This window comes from Scyliorhinus canicula, chromosome 17, assembly GCF_902713615.1.
Source record: "Scyliorhinus canicula chromosome 17, sScyCan1.1, whole genome shotgun sequence".
NCBI lineage: Eukaryota > Metazoa > Chordata > Chondrichthyes > Carcharhiniformes > Scyliorhinidae > Scyliorhinus > Scyliorhinus canicula.
In genome coordinates, this window is record NC_052162.1 from 538,473 (window position 1) to 564,005 (window position 25,533).

At 48.7% G+C, this 25,533-nt stretch overlaps 1 protein-coding gene across 8 annotated transcripts in view; it reads left to right on the forward strand.

Moving 5' to 3' along the window:
- pabir2 (PABIR family member 2) overlaps nt 1-25,533 on the forward strand; it is a 71,081-nt gene that overhangs the window by 23,480 nt on the left and 22,068 nt on the right. The window contains exons 6-8 of one of the 8 annotated variants that reach the window (XM_038775064.1): nt 6,289-6,381; nt 10,303-10,391; nt 23,575-23,636. In XM_038775064.1, coding sequence (XP_038630992.1) covers nt 6,289-6,381; nt 10,303-10,391; nt 23,575-23,636 — 244 coding nt within the window. Of the gene's footprint in view, nt 1-6,288; nt 6,382-10,302; nt 10,392-23,571; nt 23,637-25,533 lie in introns of all 8 variants that reach the window. The other 7 variants (XM_038775065.1, XM_038775066.1, XM_038775063.1 and 4 more) reach the window with 7 other exon arrangements.

Consider the following 25,533-nt stretch of genomic DNA (forward strand, 5'->3'; position numbering starts at 1 on the left):
GCTCCTTGAGAAAATGATCTATTTGTATTTGCTTTGGGAGATAGAGGAACAGATATGCAGACAGATCTTGGAAAGGTGCAGAAACAATAGGATTGTCGTGGTGGGTGATTTTAACTTTCCCGATATTGACTGGGACACACTTACTGCTGGAGGCATGGATGGAGCAGAATTTGTACGGAGCATCCAGGAGGGTTTCTTGATACAATATGTAAATAGCCCAACTTGGGAGGGGGCCATATTAGACCTGGTGCTGGGGAATGAGCCCGGCGAGCTGATCGAAGTTTCAGTAGATCATTTTGGAAACAGTGATCATAATTTAAGTTTTAAGCTGCTTATGGAAAAGGACAAGAGTGGTCCTCAAGTGAAGGTATTAGACTGGGGGAAGGCTAATTACAACAGCATTATGAGTGGCATGGATAGACTGGATAGTCAGATACCCTTTCCTAGAGTAGGAGAGACAAGTGCTAGAGGACATAGGTTTAAAGTTTATGGGGAAATGTTTAGAACAGATGTGTGAAGCAAGTTTTTTTTAAAATTTAGATTACCCAATTATTTTTTCCAATTAGGGGCAATTTAGTGTGGCCAATCCACTTACTCTGCACATCTTTGGGTTGTGGGGGCGAAACCCACGCAGACACGGGGAGAATGTGCAAACTCCACACGGACAGTGACCCAGAGCCGGGATCGAACCTGGGACCTCAGCGCCGTAGGCAGCTGTGCGAACCACTAGGCCACCGTGCTGCCCTGAAGCAAGTTTTTTTACACAGAGGGTGGTAAATATATGGAATGTGATACCTGGGGAGGTGGTGGGAGCAGGTACGATAGCAGCATTTAAGGGGCAACTGGACAAATATATGAATAGGGTGGGAATGGAAGGATACGGATTCTGTAAGTGCAGACGGTTTTAGTTTAGGCAGGTACCATGGTCGGCACAGGCATGGAGGGCCGAAGAGTCTGTTCCTGTGCTGTATTCTTTGTTTTTTGTTTGTTTCAACATTTCACAGTATACCTGTATCCAGTTACCTGTGTGCCTCACTGAGGTGATATAACTGTACTCAGTTGCCTGTGTATCTCACTGAGGTGATATAACTGTACTCAGTTGCCTGTGTGACTCACTGAGGTGATATAACTGTACTCAGTTGCCTGTGTGACTCACTGAGGTGATATAACTGTACTCAGTTACCTGTGTGTCTCACTGAGGTGATATAACTGTACTCAGTTGCCTGTGTGTCTCACTGAGGTGATATAACTGTACTCAGTTGCCTGTGTGACTCAGTGAGGTGATATAACTGTACTCAGTTACCTGTGTGACTCAGTGAGTGATATAACTGTACTCAGTTACCTGTGTGACTCTGAGGTGATATAACTGTACTCAGTTACCTGTGTGACTCAGTGAGGTGATATAACTGTACTCAGTTACCTGTGTGACTCTGAGGTGATATAACTGTACTCAGTTACCTGTGTGACTCAGTGAGGTGATATAACTGTACTCAGTTACCTGTGTGACTCAGTGAGGTGATATAACTGTACTCAGTTACCTGTGTGTCTCACTGAGTGATATAACTGTACTCAGTTACCTGTGTGACTCACTGAGGTGATATAACTGTACTCAGTTACCTGTGTGTCTCTGAGGTGATATAACTGTACTCAGTTGCCTGTGTATCTCACTGAGGTGATATAACTGTACTCAGTTACCTGTGTGACTCTGAGGTGATATAACTGTACTCAGTTGCCTGTGTGACTCACTGAGTGATATAACTGTACTCAGTTGCCTGTGTGACTCACTGAGTGATATAACTGTACTCAGTTGCCTGTGTGACTCACTGAGTGATATAACTGTACTCAGTTACCTGTGTGACTCAGTGAGGTGATATAACTGTACTCAGTTGCCTGTGTGACTCTGAGGTGATATAACTGTACTCAGTTGCCTGTGTATCTCACTGAGGTGATATAACTGTACTCAGTTACCTGTGTGACTCAGTGAGGTGATATAACTGTACTCAGTTGCCTGTGTGACTCTGAGGTGATATAACTGTACTCAGTTGCCTGTGTATCTCACTGAGGTGATATAACTGTACTCAGTTACCTGTGTGACTCAGTGAGGTGATATAACTGTACTCAGTTACCTGTGTATCTCACTGAGGTGATATAACTGTACTCAGTTGCCTGTGTGACTCACTGAGTGATATAACTGTACTCAGTTACCTGTGTGACTCACTCAGTGATATAACTGTACTCAGTTACCTGTGTATCTCACTGAGGTGATATAACTGTACTCAGTTACCTGTGTGACTCACTGAGTGATATAACTGTACTCAGTTACCTGTGTGTCTCACTGAGTGATATAACTGTACTCAGTTGCCTGTGTGACTCAGTGAGGTGATATAACTGTACTCAGTTACCTGTGTGACTCAGTGAGGTGATATAACTGTACTCAGTTACCTGTGTGTCTCACTGAGTGATATAACTGTACTCAGTTGCCTGTGTGACTCAGTGAGGTGATATAACTGTACTCAGTTACCTGTGTGACTCAGTGAGGTGATATAACTGTGCTCAGTTACCTGTGTGTCTCACTGAGTGATATAACTGTACTCAGTTACCTGTGTGTCTCACTGAGTGATATAACTGTACTCAGTTACCTGTGTGTCTCACTGAGGTGATATAACTGTACTCAGTTACCTGTGTGACTCACTGAGTGATATAACTGTACTCAGTTACCTGTGTGTCTCACTGAGGTGATATAACTGTACTCAGTTACCTGTGTGACTCACTGAGGTGATATAACTGTACTCAGTTACCTGTGTGTCTCACTGAGGTGATATAACTGTACTCAGTTACCTGTGTGTCTCACTGAGGTGATATAACTGTACTCAGTTACCTGTGTGACTCACTGAGGTGATATAACTGTACTCAGTTACCTGTGTGTCTCACTGAGGTGATATAACTGTACTCAGTTACCTGTGTGTCTCACTGAGTGATATAACTGTACTCAGTTACCTGTGTGTCTCACTGAGGTGATATAACTGTACTCAGTTGCCTGTGTGTCTCACTGAGGTGATATAACTGTACTCAGTTACCTGTGTGACTCAGTGAGGTGATATAACTGTACTCAGTTACCTGTGTGACTCAGTGAGGTGATATAACTGTACTCAGTTACCTGTGTGTCTCACTGAGTGATATAACTGTACTCAGTTACCTGTGTGTCTCACTGAGGTGATATAACTGTACTCAGTTACCTGTGTGACTCAGTGAGGTGATATAACTGTACTCAGTTGCCTGTGTGACTCAGTGAGGTGATATAACTGTACTCAGTTACCTGTGTGTCTCACTGAGGTGATATAACTGTACTCAGTTACCTGTGTGACTCAGTGAGGTGATATAACTGTACTCAGTTACCTGTGTGACTCAGTGAGGTGATATAACTGTACTCAGTTACCTGTGTGTCTCACTGAGTGATATAACTGTACTCAGTTACCTGTGTGTCTCACTGAGGTGATATAACTGTACTCAGTTACCTGTGTGACTCACTGAGGTGATATAACTGTACTCAGTTACCTGTGTGACTCAGGTGATATAACTGTACTCAGTTGCCTGTGTGTCTCACTGAGTGATATAACTGTACTCAGTTACCTGTGTGTCTCACTGAGGTGATATAACTGTACTCAGTTACCTGTGTGACTCAGTGAGTGATATAACTGTACTCAGTTACCTGTGTGTCTCACTGAGTGATATAACTGTACTCAGTTACCTGTGTGACTCAGTGAGGTGATATAACTGTACTCAGTTACCTGTGTGTCTCAGTGAGGTGATATAACTGTACTCAGTTACCTGTGTGTCTCACTGAGTGATATAACTGTACTCAGTTGCCTGTGTGACTCAGTGAGGTGATATAACTGTACTCAGTTACCTGTGTGTCTCACTGAGTGATATAACTGTACTCAGTTGCCTGTGTGTCTCACTGAGTGATATAACTGTACTCAGTTACCTGTGTGACTCAGTGAGTGATATAACTGTACTCAGTTACCTGTGTGTCTCACTGAGGTGATATAACTGTACTCAGTTACCTGTGTGTCTCACTGAGGTGATATAACTGTACTCAGTTACCTGTGTGACTCAGTGAGTGATATAACTGTACTCAGTTACCTGTGTGTCTCACTGAGTGATATAACTGTACTCAGTTACCTGTGTGACTCAGTGAGTGATATAACTGTACTCAGTTACCTGTGTGACTCACTGAGTGATATAACTGTACTCAGTTACCTGTGTGTATCACTGAGGTGATATAACTGTACTCAGTTGCCTGTGTGTCTCACTGAGGTGATATAACTGTACTCAGTTACCTGTGTGACTCAGTGAGGTGATATAACTGTACTCAGTTGCCTGTGTGTCTCACTGAGGTGATATAACTGTACTCAGTTACCTGTGTGACTCAGTGAGGTGATATAACTGTACTCAGTTACCTGTGTGACTCAGTGAGGTGATATAACTGTACTCAGTTGCCTGTGTGTCTCACTGAGGTGATATAACTGTACTCAGTTGCCTGTGTGACTCAGTGAGGTGATATAACTGTACTCAGTTACCTGTGTATCTCACTGAGGTGATATAACTGTACTCAGTTACCTGTGTGTCTCACTGAGTGATATAACTGTACTCAGTTGCCTGTGTGTCTCAGTGAGGTGATATAACTGTACTCAGTTGCCTGTGTGTCTCACTGAGTGATATAACTGTACTCAGTTACCTGTGTGTCTCACTGAGGTGATATAACTGTACTCAGTTACCTGTGTGACTCAGTGAGGTGATATAACTGTACTCAGTTACCTGTGTGACTCAGTGAGGTGATATAACTGTACTCAGTTGCCTGTGTGTCTCACTGAGGTGATATAACTGTACTCAGTTGCCTGTGTGACTCAGTGAGGTGATATAACTGTACTCAGTTGCCTGTGTGACTCAGTGAGGTGATATAACTGTACTCAGTTGCCTGTGTGACTCACTGAGTGATATAACTGTACTCAGTTACCTGTGTGACTCAGTGAGGTGATATAACTGTACTCAGTTGCCTGTGTGTCTCACTGAGGTGATATAACTGTACTCAGTTACCTGTGTGACTCAGTGAGTGATATAACTGTACTCAGTTGCCTGTGTGTCTCACTGAGTGATATAACTGTACTCAGTTACCTGTGTGACTCAGTGAGGTGATATAACTGTACTCAGTTACCTGTGTGACTCAGTGAGTGATATAACTGTACTCAGTTGCCTGTGTGTCTCACTGAGTGATATAACTGTACTCAGTTACCTGTGTGTCTCACTGAGGTGATATAACTGTACTCAGTTGCCTGTGTGTCTCACTGAGTGATATAACTGTACTCAGTTACCTGTGTGACTCAGTGAGGTGATATAACTGTACTCAGTTGCCTGTGTGTCTCACTGAGGTGATATAACTGTACTCAGTTGCCTGTGTGACTCACTGAGTGATATAACTGTACTCAGTTACCTGTGTGACTCAGTGAGGTGATATAACTGTACTCAGTTGCCTGTGTGTCTCACTGAGGTGATATAACTGTACTCAGTTACCTGTGTGACTCAGTGAGTGATATAACTGTACTCAGTTGCCTGTGTGTCTCACTGAGTGATATAACTGTACTCAGTTACCTGTGTGACTCAGTGAGGTGATATAACTGTACTCAGTTGCCTGTGTGTCTCACTGAGTGATATAACTGTACTCAGTTACCTGTGTGACTCAGTGAGGTGATATAACTGTACTCAGTTGCCTGTGTGTCTCACTGAGGTGATATAACTGTACTCAGTTGCCTGTGTGACTCACTGAGTGATATAACTGTACTCAGTTACCTGTGTGACTCAGTGAGGTGATATAACTGTACTCAGTTGCCTGTGTGTCTCACTGAGGTGATATAACTGTACTCAGTTACCTGTGTGACTCAGTGAGGTGATATAACTGTACTCAGTTACCTGTGTGACTCAGTGAGGTGATATAACTGTACTCAGTTGCCTGTGTGACTCCGTGAGGCAACAGTTGCAGCTTACCCTACATTCACCATCATCCTGTTTAAGATGCACAATTTGCTATATTCTCTAACTGCTTGTGAGAGGGCTGTGAATTGTACAGAATGTTTTGTTCAATGAGTGCTCTTACTATATTATATTCTATTATAGGGGGTACATATGTGCTGTAGTCTAATTATTGCCATTTCGTCCAAGAAGAATATTGAGTTCTGTTCAAGCTGGTCGTTGCTAGAGTAATTGAGAACGAGTGTTATTCTGTTCTCCCAGAGTGACAATGACCTGGATAAATCTGCCTCGCCAAAGCGTATTGACTTCATTCCAGTGTCCCCAGCTCCTTCACCAACCAGAGGTATCGGGAAGGTAGGAGTCATTACACAAAGTAACTTGTTCAGGGCAGAAAGAAAAAGTATCATCATTTGTAAATGATTTTTTTCAAAAAGTGAACCCAGCTTTGTCTAATGGGGAGTCATTGTGAAGAAACCAAATTGAGCAGGAGTTGAGCTAAAGTTATCTGAGAAATAATGATCTCAATGTGTCCGCCATTTGCATATCACTCAGGGCACGGTAGCACAGTGGTTAGCACTGCTGCCTCACAGCTCCAGGGTCCCAGGTTCAATTCCCGGCTTGGGTCCCTGTCTGTGTGGAGTTTGCACGTTCTCCCCGTGTCTGCGTGGGTTTCCTCCGGGTGCTCCGGTTTCCTCCCACAGGTCCCGAAAGACGTGCTGTTAGGCAAATTGGACATTCTGAATTCTCCCTCTGTGTACCCGAACAGGCGCCGGAATGTGGTGACTAGGGGCTTTTAACAGTAACTTCATTGCAGTGTAAATATAAGCCTACTTGTGATTATAAAGATTATTAGTTAATATGGATTTTCAAAAACGGGGCGGCACAGTGGTTAGCACTGCTGCCTCACAGTGCGAGGGACGCTGGATGGCACGGTAGCAGAGTTGTTAGCACTGCTGCCTCATTTGGAGGGGTTATGCTTAGATGGGGTTACAGGGATAGGGTTGTGGAGTCGACCTAGCTAGAGTGCTCTTTCAGGGAGTCAATGTAGACTTGATGGGCCAAATGGCCTCCTTCTGCACTGAAGAGATTCTATGATTCTAAGGTGACAAAACAGACTTGTGAGCAAAATTCTAGCTTCTGGAATAAAAGTGAAAGTCGGCACTTGGATGTGAAGTTGGCTGAGTGACAGGAAGCAGTAATGATAAATGGTTGTTTTTCAGATTAGAGGAAGGTTTGTAGTGGTGTTCTCCAGGGGTCAGTGTCGGGGCCCTTGCTGATATATATTAATGACCCAGACTGGTGTTCAGGGCATGAGTTCAAATTTGTAGATGATGCAAAGATTGGAAAAATTGCCAGCTGGGATGAGGATAGACTTGAACTTCAAAAGGATATCGACATATTGGTGTGTTGGGCAGACAAGTGGCAGGTGAAGTTTAAAGCAGAGAAGTCTGAGGTGAATTATTTTGGCAGGAAGAATGTGGGCAGTTCAGAATAAAGGGAGAAACTCTAAAGGAGGTGCAGGAACAGAGGGAGCTCGGTGTATATGTACCTGGGTCATTGAAGATGGCCGGGCCTGGTGCGAGAGCAGTTAATAAACCAGATAGATCTTGGGCTTTAATAATAGGGGCATTGAATACAAGAGTAAGGAGGGAGGGAATGTTGAACTTGTCTAAGACACTAGTTAGGCCTCACCTGGACACTGTGTCCCGTTCGGGGAGCCACACTGGAAAATGGCTCCCAGTACTCCCACAGGAATGATTCCAAGGATGAAGAACTGTAGCTGTGAGGATAGACTGGAGAGGTTGGGTCTGTTTTCCTGGGAGGAAAGAAGCTGAGAGGAGACTTGATGGAGATATTCCATCAAGGGGCTGGTTTAGCTCACTCAGCTAAATCGCTGGCTTTTAAAGCAGACCAAGCAGGCCAGCAGCACGGTTCGATTCCCGTACCAGCCTCCCCGGACAGGCGCCGGAATGTGGCGACTAGGGGCTTTTCACAGTAACTTCATTGAAGCCTACTCGTGACAATAAGCGATTTTCATTTCATTTCATTTTCATTTCATTTCATTTCATATTCAGGATCCTGAGGGGTATGGACAGGGTAATTAGTGTGAAACTGTTCCCTGTCAGGAGAACATCAAGAATTAGAGAGCACAGATTCAACATAATGAGCAACAGGAGTAAAAGTGATGAGGAAAAGATATTCACACAAAGGGCGTTTGGAGTCTGGAATGAACTTGCTGAGAGGGCAGAGCAGGCAGCTTTGATCGAGTTATTGGATTACTACCTGGACAGCAAGAATCTGCAACGTTTCGGGAATAAGGCAGGGGAGTGGGATTGGGTAAAATGCTCTCTCAGCGAGCCAGTACAGACTCAATGGGCCAAATGGCCTCCCGCACTGTAGAAAGGGGGCTGGTTTAGCACACCAGGCTAAATCGCTGGCTTTTAAAGCAGACCAAGGCAGGCCAGCAGTACGGTTCAATTCCCGTACCAGCCTCCCCGAACAAGCGCCGGAATGTGGCGACTAGGGGCTTTACGCAGTAACTTCATTGAAGCCTCCTCGTGACAATAAGCAATTTTCATTTTTCATTTCAGAAAGATTCTAATTGTTACTAACAGTAGCTCCTCCGAGCCAGTTTCCGATTTGTTGAGTTGCCCCATCGTCCCCCAGTCAGAACGGTGAAGCTTCTGCTCTGCTGTGGCTCTGCCCAGTTATATATGAGCAACTGTGTCCAGGCAATACTTCGGAACATGTTGCAGCTCCCTGTTGACAGACTTGTCATAAACAATTTGGGGATATAGTTTCACAAATTATGGGATGTGCCAAACCCAACAATACGTAGATCCCTAGTGCTAGTGCCAGCCTGGCATCACGTGCTTGAAACGATATTGGACACATCAGAGTCTGAGGTGTTTTTGTAAACTCTCAATGACCCCAACTCATTTACCTAGTAGATTGTTTTATTTGGCAGAAAGGTATTGGACAAAGTTTTCTATAGCTCTTTTGAAATTCTCGGGATGTGCTGATCACTTTACAGCTGATAAAATACATTTTAATGCACTCACTGATATAATATATATGGGTTGGTTTAGCACAGCGGGCTCAACAGCTGGCTTGTAAAGCAGAACAAGGCAGCAGCACGGTTCAGTTCCCATACCAACCTCCCCGAACAGGCGCCAAATGTGGCGACTGGGGCTTTTCACAGTAACTTCATTGAAGCCTACTCGTGACAATGAGCAATTATTACTATTATAAGAAGCACGGCAGCTCATTTGTGAACAGCAAGCTCCCATAATGAGCAGTTAATCTATTTCTGTGATGTTGGATAAGGGATAAATATTTAACAGGATACCAGAGAGAATTCCCCTCCTATTCCAGGAGTCTCTTGTGATCTTTCATGTCCAGCTGACAGTGTGGTATTCATCCAGTACTGCAGTGGAGTGTCAGCTTAGGTGAGATGCTCAAGTCTCTGAGGTGGGATCGAACCCACAACCTTCTGACTTGGAGATGAGATGCTGCCCACTGAAGCATGGCTGGGAGCATCATTAGCTATGAGGAGAGATTGAATAAACTGGGATTGTTCCCTCTAGAGAGACGGAGGCTGAGGGGCGACCTGATAGAAGTTTATAAAATTATTAGGGGTATAGATAGGGTGAACAGTTGGAGGCTTTTTCCCAGGGCAGAAATGACAATTACAAGGGGGCACAGGTTCAAGGTGAGGGGGGAAAGGTTCAGTGAAGATGTGCGGGGAAAGTTTTCACACAGAGAGTGGTGGTGGCCTGGAATGCATTGCCAAGTGAGGTGGTTGAGACAGATACTTCAGCGACCGTTAAGACTTATCTGGATAGGCACATGAACAGATGGGGTATAAAAGTATACAGGTAATTGGTCTAGATAGGACACGTGATTGATGTAGGTTTTGAACGCCGAAGGTCCTGTTCCTGTGCTGTATTGTTCTTTGAATACTCCGTTCTGTCCCTGTTCAGGCAACTAGACTGTTGATACATTTGGATAACTGGATCAGTGGTGAGCAGCTTTCTGTGATGTAGATGATTTGCAAACTTTCAAAAAATTGTGCTGGTACTTCAATTTGATAAATGGGGGTCCAAATTAATCTCAACTTCTCTTTTGCTGCTTTAGCTTCATCTTCCCCATTCTTTAAATATAGTTAATCCTCTACATGTTCACACGCAGCAGCTCCTACTCATTGCTAGCACGACTTGTATTTCTCTTCTAGATATTGACTACTTATTATTTTTCCTCCTCCTATCCCTACAGCAATGCTTCTCACCTTCTTTACAGATTTTTGTGAGTAGCAATGGGCTCCCTCCAAGCCCCACCCCGAGCCCAACAAGGAGGTTTGCCACGTAAGTGCTATCTTACAATTGTCTTGTATCAGACATGTCTTTTGAAGTGTTCCGAATGCAGTATTGCCTGAACTGTACTTTGGTGGCTTTTGAAATATAGTTCTTTCACGACAGTAAACTCCTGTCATTCGTGACCCCCTCTTCCGTGAATTTGTTTACCCAATGCAAATGTATTTGTTCCTATATTCACAGTTTGCGGCCCCAAAACACCACGGTTTAGAATGTTGAATATTTACCTTTCCCATGGAGAAAGCGTGCACTGCGTGGACGCCAGCTCTGCACATGGGCAAGTTGGCCGTTTGTGATTTCACATATCACGCGAATTCGCAGAAACAAAATCCCGCAAACAGTGGGAGTTTACTGTCTCTAGTTGTGGGCATTGCGGGTAAGGCTAGCATTTATTACCTGTTCCCTCAGGGTGAAGGTGAATGTTTGAAACACTAAATTACAGTGTTAAAGGTAACATAAATAAACTTGGAATTCATAACGGAATTAGACCATTAACTGAAAAGGAATCCTGCAGGTTTATGGGGAGAAGGCAGGAGAATGAGATGGAGCCAAATAGCCTCCTTGTGCACTGAAAGAATTCTGTGACTGGTCCAAATTCTTTGTTTGGGAGAATGAAGTGTTGACGCCGCGACGAGAGTGCATGTCATTGGTGTTCCCATTGGGTGCACAGTTGGGGGACCAGTTCAGTACTAATGGCCAGCACTCTGCTGGCTTGGATTTCCAGCAATTCCCGGCTCAGTGGCCGTTCTCACTGCTGGGGCTGGAGTTAGTATCAAAGAGCCTGGCAGCTGGAGCCCTCCACTTACCACACGCTCACAAAGGACCCACCCCTCGAGGTCAGGAGACTGAGGTGGACCCACAGCTCCATGCCAGTGGGGAGTGGAGGGACACCCTCCTCCCCAGGGTGGGCCGCAGACTCATGCTTGCCCTCCTGAACACTGCTTGGGAGAAGGTGGCAGAGGCAGTCAGCGCTGCCAGCCTCACCAGGAGGAGACAGCTGGTGATCCTGAGGGGTTGGGTCACTGGTGATGCTTCTGCCCTGAGAGTGGCAGAGAACCAGGGAGGCTTCCAAAGGCCACAGTGCAGGTGTCCTCTGGTTGGGGTGAGCTCTGCTGTTCCCTGCTTCCTTTGCAGTGGGCTTCTGAGGAGGGCCAACACTTGGTGGGCCGCTGATTGAGCTTGGCCACACCCATCTCCTTGAGAAAACTGCTGCATTTGAGGGTGTCCAGAGAGGCAACCTGGGTGGGCTCGCAGATGACCTGAGGCTCTCTGACATTCACAGGACACAGGCAGCACTCAGCAGTTTGAGCAGCCGGATGCAAGTAGCACCAAAGGGGTGTGTTTAAAAGACAGACTGCAGCAATGGCTGTCTGAGCCAGGCCACCCCAAGGCCACAGACTTGTCACCAAGTCACTCACTACTGCCCGACCCAGGCAGCTGTCCCCAGCATGCCCCACAGTTTTCAATGGGTTTTCAGGTTTTTCAGCCTCTCCCTCCGCAGCCATGACGCCCAGTCCACGTTTGTAAATACTTGTCGTAATTCACGCCGGTGAGACCTCTGCTTGAGAGGAGTGGAGCGTCGAGGAAGGGGAGAGAATACTGTGTTGAACCCATTAATCACATTTAAGCCTTTGATACATTTTTATTACTAAGTGTTGCTGTTGCTAAGGCTGTGATACATTTTCCTTCGGCGTGGGGTGCCAACCTGGTTATCGCCACCAGCGAGGGACCAGACCATGGCTGCTGAGCCGGCACAGGCACTTTTGGCCAGTGCACCACGCCCGATGGCGGTTTGCGTTTGTGGTGTCGCGAAGTGGGGAATTTTGCCCTCTGGGTGACCAGAGTGATTATTGTTGTTTGTAGTGGGCCTTTCTCTGCTTCACTGACACCCCAGCATACAGAGGAGAACTGTGACAAAATACTGGAAGACAATAATAAACGTGCAGAATTGGCATTGAATTGGAAAAAGGACTTCATTAAGACAAGTGGGAAGTAATTAAGTGCACAGAATAAGGAGAATATGTACACTTTGGAAAATAATAGTGGATATGGTAGAGGTTTGGCAGTGGCAATGCACATTACTAAAAATAGCAACATTGGTTATGAAGGTCTTAAAAAGGCAAATCAAACATGGGTTCATTTCTAAAGGAATAGAATTGAACAAAGAGCTGAGAAATTGGGTTAAACTTTTATGGAACTTGGTTAAACCGCATTTGGAGTACTTTGAACAATTCTGGTCACTATTTTCTAAAATCTGGAAAGATGTAAAATTGATTTATGAGGATAACACCAGAACTGAGATTTTAATGAGAATGAGAAAGGAATCATTGCCAATTTGGCTGTACGAGACCCCTTGGGGATGAGCGACCATAACATGATAGAATTTCTTATCAAGGTGGAGAGTGAAGTAGTTGATTCGGAGACTAGGGTGCTGAATCTTAATAAAGGGAACTACGAGGATATGAGGTGTGAGTTGGCCTTCTTATCAAGGTGGAGAGTGAAGTAGTTGATTCGGAGACTAGGGTGCTGAATCTTAATAAAGGGAACTACGAGGATATGAGGTGTGAGTTGGCCTTGATAGATTGGGGAGAGTTACTTAAAGGGGTGACTGTGGATAGACAATGGCAAACATTCAAGGAACGCATGGGGGAGCTACAGCAATTGTTCATTCCTGTCTGGCACAAAAGCAAAGTGGGTAAGAGGGCCAATCCATGGCTTCCAAAGGAAATTAGAAATAGTATCTGATCCAAGGAAGAAGCATCCAGATTGGCCAAGAAAAATAACAGGTCTGAGGATTGGGAGCTGTTTAGAATTCAGCAAAGAAGGACGAAGGGATTGATTTAGAAGGGGAGAGTACAGTACGAAAGGAAGCTTGCAGGGAACAGAAAGACTGACACGAAGAGTTTCTATATAGCTGGGGCTGTTTAGCACACTGGGCTAAATCGCTGGCTTTGAAAGCAGGCCAGCAGCACGGTTCGATTCCTGTAACAGCCTCCCCGAACAGGCGCCGGAATGTGGCGACTAGGGGCTTTTCACAGTAACTTCATAGGGGCTGATTTAGCTCACTCGGCTAAATCGCTGGCTTTTAAAGTAGACCAAAGAGGCCGGCAGCGCGGGTTCGATTCCCGTACCAACCTCCCCGAACAGGCGCCGGAATGTGGCGACTAGGGGCTTTTCACAGTAACTTCATTGAAGCCTACTCGTGACAATAAGCGATTTTCATTTCATTTCATATATGTGAAGAGAAAGAGATTGGTAAAAAGAAATGTAGGCCCCCTACAGACAGAAATAGGAGAATTCATGATAAGGGACAAATAAATCGCTGAGCAATTGAATACATACTTTGGTTCTGTCTTAACGAATCAGATCCCAGAAATGTTGGAGAATGAAAGGTTTAGTGAGAGGGAAGAAATGAAATGAAAATCGCTTATTGTCACAAGTAGGCTTCAAATGAAGTTACTGTGAAAAGCCCCTAGTCGCCACATTCTGGCGCCTGTTCAGGGAGGCTGGTACGGGAATCGAACCGTGCTGCTGGCCTGCCTTGGTCTGCTTTAAAAGCCAGCGATTTAGCCCAGTGTGCTAAATTGGCGGGGAGGGTCCAGGTAGTGAAGATGACGGTACTTCCAAGGTTCTTGTGTGTTTTCCAGAGCCTTCCAATTTTTATCCCCAAGGTGCTTTTCAAGAAAGTGAATGCGGTAATTTCAGGATATGTGTAGATCAACATTAGTAGAGAAGGACTTCCGGTGGCGGCAATGCGCAGTTGAGCCGCACATTCGGCGGCTCCCGCGATCAACGGACTTCGGGGCTTTTTTAAGGGCCCCCAACAGAGCTGAGGAGGCAAATCCCGACGGGGGAAGAGGCCAGGAGTCGCCCCAGCGGTCCCATGGTCCGGACCAGGAGTGGGGCAGTGAGAAAATCGACAAAAACACCCAGGAAAAATCGGGGCCAGGAAAACAAAATGGCGGCCGGCGAAAGCTTTGAGGAGCTGAGGAAGTGGGTCCAGGAACAGCAGGCGACTCTGCTGCGCTGCTTCCAGGAGCTGAAGTTGGAGCTGCTGGAGTCCCTGAAGGTAACCACCAGGGAGCTGATGGAGACCCAGACAGCCCAGGGGGCTGCGATCCGGGAGCTGCAGCAGCAGGCCTCCGAAAGGGAGGATGAGGCCGTGGCCGCCGCGGGGAAGGTGGAGATGCACGAGGCGCTCCATAAAAGGTGGCAGGAGCGGTTCGAGGAGCTGGACAACCGGTCGAGGAGGAAGAATCTACGGACCCTGGGCTGGAGGGGTCGGACCTAGCGGCCTATGTGGTGATGATGCTAAACTCGCTGATGGGGGCTGGGTCCTTCCAGGGGCCCCTGGAGTTGGAGGGGGCCCACAGAATTCTGGCTAGGAGGCCCAAGCCGAACGAGCCGCCGTGGGCGGTGTTGGTGAGGTTCCACCGGTTCGTGGATCGTGAGTGTGTGCTCCGGTGGGCCAAGAAGGAGCGGAGCAGCAAGTGGGAGAACACGGAGGTGCGGATCTTCCAGGACTGGAGTGCAGAGGTGGCGAGGCGGAGGGCCGGGTTTAACCGGACGAAGGCGGTGCTCCATAGACGGAGTGTGAAGTTCGGCATGTTGCAGCCGGCGCGTCTGTGGGTCACCTACAAGGACCGGCACCATTACTTTGAGTCCCCGGAGGAGGTGTGGGCCTTCGTGCGGGCCGAGTAACTGGACTCAAACTGAGGGTCCCACTGATGGGGGATGCTGTATAATACTGTATTTATTTATACTGTATGTGTATCTGCGGGGTTTAGGGTAAGATGTGGGGTGGTTTTAGGGTGGGTGGGGTGATGCCGTACGGGTGTTTTCTTTATGGGTTTTCAAGCAGGGGTCTGGTGGACGGGTTCAGGCAGGGGGGTAAACGGGGTGTTCGGGGAGCTGGTGGGGGGGGACTGACAATGGGAGTGGCCCTGGAGGAGGCGGGGCCCGGCAGGGCGAAAGCGCGGGCTTTCTGCGGGGTCCCCGCGCTGGGAGAGGGAGGGGGCGTGTTTTCTTTTCCCGCGTAGGAGCGGGGGGAGGGTGGACTCATTGACGAGCACAATGGAGGAGGGGCAGTCCCACGTGGAGGAGCCGAAAGTAGGGCGGGAGCCGCCGGGGTCAGCAGAAGTTAGCTGGCTCACAGGAGTGCTGTAGAGGGGGGGGGGGGGGGGGGGGGGGGGGCGCGGCTAGGAGGGGTCCTAGCCTGGGGAGGGTACCGGGTTGCTGCTGAAACGGTCAGGAAGGAGCTGGAGGACGCAGGGGGTGCTGGAGGGGGGGGGGAGTTGCCACCGTGGGAAACTGGCAGAGCGTGGGACGCTGGCCGGGGGTGGGCAAGGGATAGGGTATGGCTAATCGGCAGGGGAAGGGGGCAGGGAGCCCTCGGATCCGGCTGATGACTTGGAATGTGAGGGGGCTGAATGGGCCGGTCAAAAGGGCCCGGGTATTTGTCCCTGAAGGGGCTGAAGGCGGAGGTGGCCATGCTCCAGGAGACACACCTGAGAGTGGTGGACCAGGTCCAGCTGAGGAAGGGGTGGGTGGGCCAAGTATTCCACTCAGGGCTGGACGAGAAGAGTAAGGGGGTGGCGATCCTGGTGGGGAAGAAGGTGTTGTTTGAGGCGTTGAAGGTGGTGGCTGACAGTGGCGGGCGGTACGTGATGGTGAGTGGCAAGCTGCAGGGGGAGCGGGTAGTGTTGGTGAATGTTTATGCCCCAAATTGGGACGATGCGGGGTTTATGCGGCGTATGTTGGGCCGCATTCCGGACCTGGAGGCGGGGGGCCTGATCATGGGGGGAGACTTTAACACTGTGCTGGATCCCCCATTGGATCGATCCAAGTCCCGGACGGGTAGGAGGCCGGCGGCGGCTAAGGTGCTGAGGGGATTCATGGACTAGATGGGGGGGTGGACCCTTGGAGGTTTGCGAGGCCAAGGGCCAGGGAATACTCGTTTTTCTCCCATGTACATAAGGCCTACTCGAGGATTGATTTTTTTGCCCTGAGCAGGGGGTTGGTTTCGAGGGTAGAGGATGCAGAATACTCCGCCATTGCCATTTCAGATCATGCCCCGCACTGGGTGGACCTTGGGCGGGGGGAAGGGAGGGACCAACGTCCGCTCTGGCGCTTGGGGGTGGGGCTGCTGGCAGAGGAGGAGGTGGCCGGGAGGGTCCGGGGGTGTATCGAGAGATACCTCGAGGCCAATGATAACGGGGAGGTTCGGGTGGGGACGGTCTGGGAGGCATTGAAGGCGGTGATGAGGGGGGAATTGATCTCCATCCGAACCCATAGGGAGAGGGGGGAGCAGAGGGAGAGGGAGAGACTGATAGGGGAGGTGGTGAGGGTGGATAGGAGATATGCGGAGGCCCCAGAGGAGGGATTGCTGGGGGAGAGGCGTAGCCTTCAGGCCAGATTCGACCTATTGACTACCAGAAAGGCGGAAGCTCAGTGGAGGAAAGCACAGGGGGCGGTGTATGAATACGGGGAGAAGGCGAACAGGAGGCTGGTTTAGCTCACAAGGCTAAATCGCTGGCTTATAAAGCAGACCAAGCAGGCCAGCAGCACGGTTCGATTCCCGTACCAGCCTCCCCGGACAGGCGCCGGAATGTGGCGACTAGGGGCTTTTCACAGTAACTTCATTGAAGGATACTCGTGACAATAAGCAATTTTCATTTTCATTTCATTTCAGGATGCTGGCACACCAGCTCCGAAAGCGGGATGCGGCCAGGGAGAATGGGGGAGTGATGGATAAGGCTGGGAAGGTGGTGCGGAGGGGGGTAGATGTCAATGGGGTCTTCAGGGACTTTTATGGGGAACTGTACCGGTCGGAACCCCCGGTGGAGGGGGGTGGAATGGGGCGCTTGTTGGACAAGTTGCGATTCCCGAGGGTGGAAGAGGAGCAGGTGGAGGGACTAGGGGCGCCGATCGAGCTGGAGGAGGTGGTCAAAGGGATAGGGAGCATGCAGTCGGGGAAGGCTCCAGGGCCGGACGGGTTTCCGGCTGAATTCTATAAAAAGTATTTGGACCTGGTGGGCCCCCTGTTGGTCCGGACCTTTAACGAGGCAGGGTGGGTGGGGGGGGGGGGGGGCTCTGCCCCCAACTATGTCACGGGCGCTGATTTCCTTGATCCTGAAGCGGGACAAGGACCCTCTGCAGTGTGGATCATATAGGCCGATTTCGCTGCTAAACGCCGACACTAAGCTGCTGGCAAAGATCCTGGCCACTAGAATAGAGGATTGTGTGCCTGGGGTCATACATGAGGACCAGATGGGGTTTGTGAAGGGAAGGCAGCTGAACACTAACGTACGGAGGCTCCTCAACGTCATTATGATGCCGGCTGTGGAAGGGGAGGCAGAGATAGTGGTGGCGTTGGATGCCGAGAAGGCCTTTGATAGGGTTGAGTGGGAGTATTTGTGGGAGGTGTTGGAGGTGTTTGGGTTTGGGGAGGGGTTTATCCGGTGGGTGAGGCTGCTCTACGAGGCCCCGATGGCGAGTGTAGCCACAAATAGGAGGAGGTCGGAGTACTTTCGGCTGCACCGGGGGACGATACAGGGGTGCCCCCTGTCCCCCTTGCTCTTCGCGTTGGCGATTGAGCCCCTGGCCATGGCACTGAGGGAGTCAGGGAACTGGAGGGGCCTGGTGCGGGGTGGGGAGGAGCATCAAGTGTCGCTGCACGCGGACGACCTGTTGCTGTATGTGGCGGACCCGGTGGGGGGAATGCCGGAGGTGATGAGGATTCTTAGGGAATTTGGGGGTTTCTCGGGGTATAAGTTGAACCTGGGCAAGAGTGAGGTGTTTGTGGTGCATCCGGGGGATCAAGGGGAGGGGATTGGTAGGCTCCCATTGAAGAAGCAGGGAAGAGCTTCAGGTACCTAGGGGTCCAGGTGGCGGGGAGCTGGGGGGCCCTGCACAAGCTCAACCTCACAAGATTGGTGGAGCTGATGGAGGAGGAGTTTAAGAGGTGGGATATGTTACCGCTGTCACTGGCGGGGAGGGTGCAGTCCGTTAAGATGAAGGTGCTCCCGAGGTTTTTGTTCCTGTTCCAGTGCCTCCCCATCCTTATCCCGAAGGCCTTTTTTAGGAGGGTCAACAGGAGTATTACGGGATTTGTCTGGGCGCATGGGACTCCGAGGGTGAGAAGGGTGTTCCTGGAACGAGGCAGGGATAGGGGGGGGGGATGGCATTGCCCAACCTCTGTGGGTACTATTGGGCTGCCAACGCAGCGATGGTGCGTAAGTGGGTAATGGACGAGGAGGGGGCAGCATGGAAGAGGATGGAGGCGCGTCTTGTGTGGGCACGAGCTTGGAGGCGCTAGTCACGGCGCCGTTGCCGCTCCCTCCAACGAGGTATACCACGAGCCCGGTGGTGGCGGCTACCCTCAAAATTTGGGGGCAATGGAGACGGCATAGGGGAGAAATGGGGGGCTTGATGGAGGCCCCGATACGGTTTGTCCCAGGGAGCATTGATGGCGGATTTCTGGGCTGGCACAGGGCAGGGGTTAGGAGGTTGAGGGACCTGTTTGTGGATGGGAGGTTCGCGAGCTTGGGGGAGTTAGAGGGGAAGTTTGGGCTCCCCGGGGAACATGTTTAGGTACATGCAGGTGAGGGCGTTTGCCAGCCAGCAGGTGGAGGGGTTCCCTTGCTGCCCCCACGGGGGGTGCGGGATAGGGTCCTCTCGGGGGTAGGGGTTGGAGGGAGGGAGGATTTCAGACATATACCGGGTGATGCAGGAGGTAGACGAGGTTTCGGTGGAGGAACTGAAGGGGAAATGGGAAGAGGAGCTGGGTGAAGAGATTGAGGAGGGGACATGGGCGGACGCCCTGGAGAGAGTGAATTCCTCCTCTTCCTGTGCGAGGCTTAGCCTCATACAGTTTAAGGTGCTGCATAGGGCCCACATGACTGGGTCGAGGATGAGTAGGTTTTTTGGGGACGAGGACAGGTGTGCTAGGTGCTCGGGGAGCCCAGCGAACCACGCCCATATGTTTTGGGCGTGCCCAGTGCTGGGGGAGTTTTGGAAGGGGGTAGCAAGGACGGTGTCGAGGGTGGTGGGATCCAGGGTCAAGCCAGGCTGGGGACTCGCAATTTTTAGGGTTGCAGTGGAGCCGGGAGTGCAGGAGGCGAAAGAGGCCGGTGTTCTGGCCTTTGCGTCCCTAGTAGCCCGGCGGAGGATCTTGCTCCAATGGAAGGATGCGAGGCCCCCAAGCATGGAGGCCTGGATCTCGGATATGGCGGGATTCATTAAATTGGAGAAGGTGAAATTTGCCCTGTGGGGATCAGTACAAGGGTTTTCAGGCGGTGGCAGCCTTTTCTGGACTTCCGGGCGGAAAGGTAGGGAAATAGGCCGGCAGCAGCAGCAACCCGGGGCGGGGGGGGGCGGGGGGGGGGGGGGGGGGGGGGGGCGGGGGGGGGGAAGAGGGGGTAAGGATTGGGGGAGGGAGAACTGTGCACATGGGTTTGTGAAGGGTGCTATCTCTCTTTTTTGTTTTTTTCTTTTTTCTTTTTCTTTGTTTCTGTTCTTTCCTTTTGTTTGAAGTTGCTCTTGAAGCGGGGGGGGGGGGGGGGGGGGGGGCTATTGTTCATGGGGTGTTACCGCGGTTGTATTAATAGAGTTACGATGTTTACATTTTGTATTTTGCAAAAATTTCAATAAAAATTATTTTTTAAAAAAACATTAGTAGAGAAATGGTGCTGGCAAAATTGACGGGATTGAAGGCGGATAAATCCCCAGGGCCTGAGAATCTGCATCCCAGAGTGCTTAAGGAGGTGGCTCAGGAAATAGTGGATGCATTGGTGGTCATCTTCTGGGATTCTATAGACTCTGGAACTGTCCCTGCTGATTGGAGGGTAGCTCACGTCACTCCGTTATTCAAAAAGGGAGGTAGAGAGAAAGCAGGGAATTATAGACCAGTAAGCCTAGCATCGGTAGTGGGGAAAATGCTTGAATCCATTATCAAGGACTTTATCGTGGAACATTTAGAAAGTAGTGGCAGGATCAATCAGAGTCAGCATGGATTTATGAAGGGAAAATCATGCTTGACAAATCTGTTGGAATTCTTTGAAGAGGTAACCAGTACAGTTGACAAGGGGGAGCCAGTCGATGTGGTATATTTGGACTTTCAAAAGGCGTTTGACAAAGTCCCATATAAGAGATTATTGTGCAAAATTAAAGCGTATAGGATTGTGGGAAATGTATTGAGGTGGATAGAAAACTGGTTGGCAGAGAGGAAACAAAGAGTTGGGATTAATGGGTCCTTTTCAAATTGGCAGGCAGTAACCAGTGGGGCACCACAGGAATCGGTGCTGGGACCCCAGCTATTCACAATATATATTAATGATTTGGATGAGGGAACAAAATGTAACATCTCAAAGTTTGCAGATGATACCAAGTTGGGTGGGAGGGTGAATTGTGACGAGGATGCAGGGTTCCTACAGCATGATCTGGACAGGTTGGGCGAGTGGGCAAACCAATGGCAGATGCAGTATAATTTGGATAAGTGTGAGGTTATTCATTTTGGAAGCAAAGACAGGAAGGCAGATTACTACCTGAATGGTTGTAAATTGGGAGAGGGGAGTGTGCAGCGGGACCTGGGTGTCCTTGTGCACCATTCGCTGAAGGTAAGCATGCAGGTGCAGCAGGCTAATGGTATGTTGGCCTTCATTGCGAGAGGTTTCGAGTACAGAAGCAGGGATGTGTTGCAATTATACAGGGCCTTGGTGAGGCCACACCTGGAGTATTGTGTGCAGTTTTGGTCTCCTTCTCTGAGGAAGGATGCTCTTGCTTTCGAGGGAGTGCAGTGAAGGTTTACCAGGCTGATTCCAGGGATAGAAGGACTGTCATATGAGGAGAGATTGACAAGGTTGGGATTGTTCTCGCTGAAGTTCAGAATATTGAGGGGGGATTTGATAGAGACTTATAAAATTCTAACAGGGCTAGACAGGGTAGATGCCGGGAAGATGCTACCAATGATGGGTGTGTCCAGAACCAGGGGTCACAGTCTGAGGATTCAGGGGAAACCATTTCGGACAGAGATAAAAGAGATGTTTCTTCACACAAAGAGTGGTGAGCCAGTGGAATTCATTACCACAGGAAGTAGTTGATGGTTCGAACCCGGCTCTGGGTCACTGTCCGTGTGGAGTTTGCACATTCTCCCCGTGTTTGCGTGGGTTTGAGGGGTCAGGTGGGTTTGAGGGGTCAGGTGGGTTTGAGGGGTCAGGTGGCTGCTTCTACTCATGTGACCCAAATGGGTTTTTACAACAATGGATGATGGTTGTCTTGGTCACTATTACGGAGACTAGCTTTATATTTCCAATTTATTGATTGAATTTTAATTCGACCAGCTGCCATGGGGAGGCGGTGGCGCAATGTTGTTGTCACTGGACTAGTAATCCAGAGACTCTGAGTGATGCTCGTGGGACCCGGGTTCAAATCCCACCACTGCAGATGGTGAAATTAAGTCTGAGGCTAACCCTGAAGCCATTGTCGATTGTCGTAAAAACCCATCTGGGTCATTAATGCCCTTTAGGGAAGGAAATCTGCCGTCCTTACCCGGTCTGGCCTAAATATGTCTCCAGACCCACAGCAAAGAGGTTGACTCTTAAATGGCCGCCAAGATGGGCAATAAATGCCGACCCAGCCAGAGACAGCCACAGCCCATGGACGGATAGAAAAAAACTTTGTCCCTAGGGGTAAGCCTGGGTTTTTAGATGTTTAAGCCAGTGACATTACCACAATGTCACCGTCTTGCCCTGTTAATTAGCCGCCTCCTGTAAGGTTACACAGGCTGATGGGCCACTGACATGGGTGAGGTCGGGACGTGAAAATTATCCTGATCCTCATGAATGTTTCGTCCCATTTCTGCCCATTTCTCACGTCTGCCAATGTCCCTTTGAAGTCTGTTAATATCTCCTCATTGTTTACTCTGTTTCGAAGTTTAAATTGCAAACTTTGAAATTACAATCAGGTATCCAAATCCAGGTCATTCGTATATATCTAAAAGACCGGTGGTCCTAATACCCCTGGGACGTACCATTGTATTCTTACTATTCTCCGCTTAGCCAATTCTATATCCAAATTGCCACTATCCCATTAATCTAAGGGATTAAACTTTTGCTAATAGCCTATTTTCTGATATTTTGTCAAATATCTCTGAAATACTCATATACCCAACATCAACTGTGCTATCCCTCATCTATCCTCCTCATGACTTCAGATTTCAATCCAGTTAGTCAGGTAGTATTTGCCGTTAAAATATGCCCTGATTTTCATTTATTTGCCCTTACTTTTGAAAAGCTAATTGAATTTCAGCCCCTAAAGGTTTCCCCCACTGCTGTTAGACTGACAAGCCTCTATTTGCTTGGTTCCCCCACTGCCGTTAGACTGACAAGCCTCTATTTGCTTGGTTCCCCCACTGCTGTTAGACTGACAAGCCTCTATTTGCTTGGTTCCCCCACTGCTGTTAGACTGACAAGCCTCTATTTGCTTGGTTTATCCATCCTTACCTTTCTGAAGATGGGTGTAAGATTTGCAATTCTGTCCTCTGGCCTCCATCCTGCACACAGCCCACAATTTCCACTCTTACTTTAGTCGGTAAGTGAGGGTGCATCCCATCCTGACTTGGTAACCGTTCCACTTTGAAGACTGTGGGCAGTGAATGTATTCCACCTATTTAATTGATTAAATTATTTCAACTTCACGTTGTCAGTTCCTGTGTTTCTGACTGGGAACGATGGAGCTGAACTTGTTCTTTGTGATGTGCGACATCATTGGGACACATGTAACACTTGAGATTTCCAACTTTAACAACCTGCCGAGGAGTCGATCAGCAATCTTAACTGAAAGGTTGTTATGTAAAGTACACATTTTATATGTTGAATCAAATAATAAGATTCCTTTTTAGCAGAAGTGAGTTTGAAAATCTCGCTAAATTTATGTTCTGAAAAATGATTTCATGCAAATATCGAAATACTTTGCAGCTGCGCGGAGCCCTGTGATGTGGGGTTCACTTCCAACACTTCACTGTTGGATGAAATCATTCAACCCAAAACTGAATGGCTGCAAGCCAGTCGATAGTGCTTCAAGCAAATTGCTTGCCGTTTTTCCTGCTATTGGTTAATAAAGGAATTTGGAACTTGTTGACGAAAGCTTTAATCTGTGTGTATTGTGGTTTCAGTAGGAGGAGCCAGAGCCCAATAAACTGCATCCGACCGAGTGCACTGGGACCTCTGAAAAGAAAAGGTAATTACTCACTCAACCAAATGTATTTTTTCTGTTTGAAGAAGATGATTGGATTGTTCTGTCAAGGTGCCATGAAAAGTACAATTGATTGTTTCTGGGTTAAAAAATCATTGATTCAAAAAACAATACAGCACAGGAACAGGCCCTTCGACCCTCCGAGCCTGTACTGGTCATGGTACCAACCTTTGCCAAAAACCTCAGCACTTCCTTGTGCCGTATCCCTCCATACCCATCCTATCCATGTATTTGTCGAGATGCCTTTTTTATTATAAATTTAGATTACCCAATTATTTTTTCCAATTAAGGGGCAATTTAGCGTGGCCAATCCACCTACTCTGCACATTTTTGGGTTGTGGGGGCGAAACCCACGCAGACACGGGGAGAATGTGCAAACTCTACACGGACAGTGACCCAGAGCCGGGATCGAACCTGGGACCTCAGCGCCGTGGTGTCGAGATGCCTTTTGAACGCCGTTAATGTATCTGCTTCCACAACCTCCCCTGGCAACACGTTCCAGGCACTCGCCACCCTCTGTGTTAAAAAAAACCTGCCGCACACATCACCTCTAAACATTGCCCACGGATCTTAAACCTATGCCCCCTGGTGACTGACCCCTCCACCCTGGGAAAGAGTGCCTGCCCATCCACTCTATCCATGCCCCTCATAATCTTGTAGACCTCTATCAGGTCGCTCCTCAACCTCCATCGTTCTAATGAAAACAGTCCGAGTCTATTCAGCCTCTCCGTATAGCTAACACCCTCCAGACCAGGCAACATCCTGGTAAACCTCCTCTGCACCCTCTCCAAAGCCTCCACATCCTTCTGGTAGTGTGGTGATCTGAATTGTGCGCAATATTCCAAATGCGGCCTTACCAAGGTTCCATACAACTGCAGCATGACTTGCCAGTTTTTATACTCGATGCCCCAGCCAATGAAGGCAATCATTCTGTCTGCTTTCTTCACTACCATGTCCACTTGTGTTGCCACTTTCAAAGATGTGTGGACCTGTACGCCCAGATCTCTAAGAGTTTTGCCATTTACGGTATATATCCCCTGTTTGTTAGACCGCCCAAAATGCATTACCTCACATTTGACCGGATTAATCTCTATTTGCCATTTCTCTGCCCAAGTCTCCAACCTATCTATGTCCTTCTGACAATCCTCAACGCTATCTGCCACTCCACCAACCTTTAGTGATGGAAAGGGATAGGTATGCACCGCAGGGCAAGAGTTGTATCTGGGGGAACGGCAATTATGATGCGATGAGGCAAGACTTAGGATGCATCGGCTGGAGAGGAAAACTGCAGGGGATGGGCACAATGGAAATATGGAGCATGTTCAAGGAACAGCTACTGCGTGTCCTTGATAAGTATGTACCTGTCAGGCAGCGAGGAAGTGGTCGAGCGAGGGAACCGTGGCTTACTAAAGTAGTTGAAACACTTGACAAGAGGAAGAAGGAGGCTTATGTAAAGTAAGAACATAGAACATTGCTCCGGATTTTCGGCGGGAGCAGGGGCCTGTCGGGAAGGTGAGTACCTGTATATAAGTTGGGTGGTTGCTAAACCCGAGATACTACACTTGTAGTGTCCCCCACCCTTCCACCTCCTCTAACCTAAGTGGTTGAGGAAAAATCAGGTAAGCTCTTCCTTTCTTTTTCTTGTTTTTATCTAGAGGGGATGGCAGGGAAGGCAGTACAATGCTCCTCCTGCAGAATGTTTGAGGTGAGGGACGCTGTCAGTGTCCCTGCTGATTTCACCTGTGGGAAGTGCACCCAACTCCAGCTCCTCAGAAACCGTGTTAGGGAACTGGAGCTGGATGAACTTCAGATCATTCGGGAGGCAGAGGTGGTCATAGATAGAAGCTTCAGGGAGGTAGTTACACCGAAGAATGAAGATAGA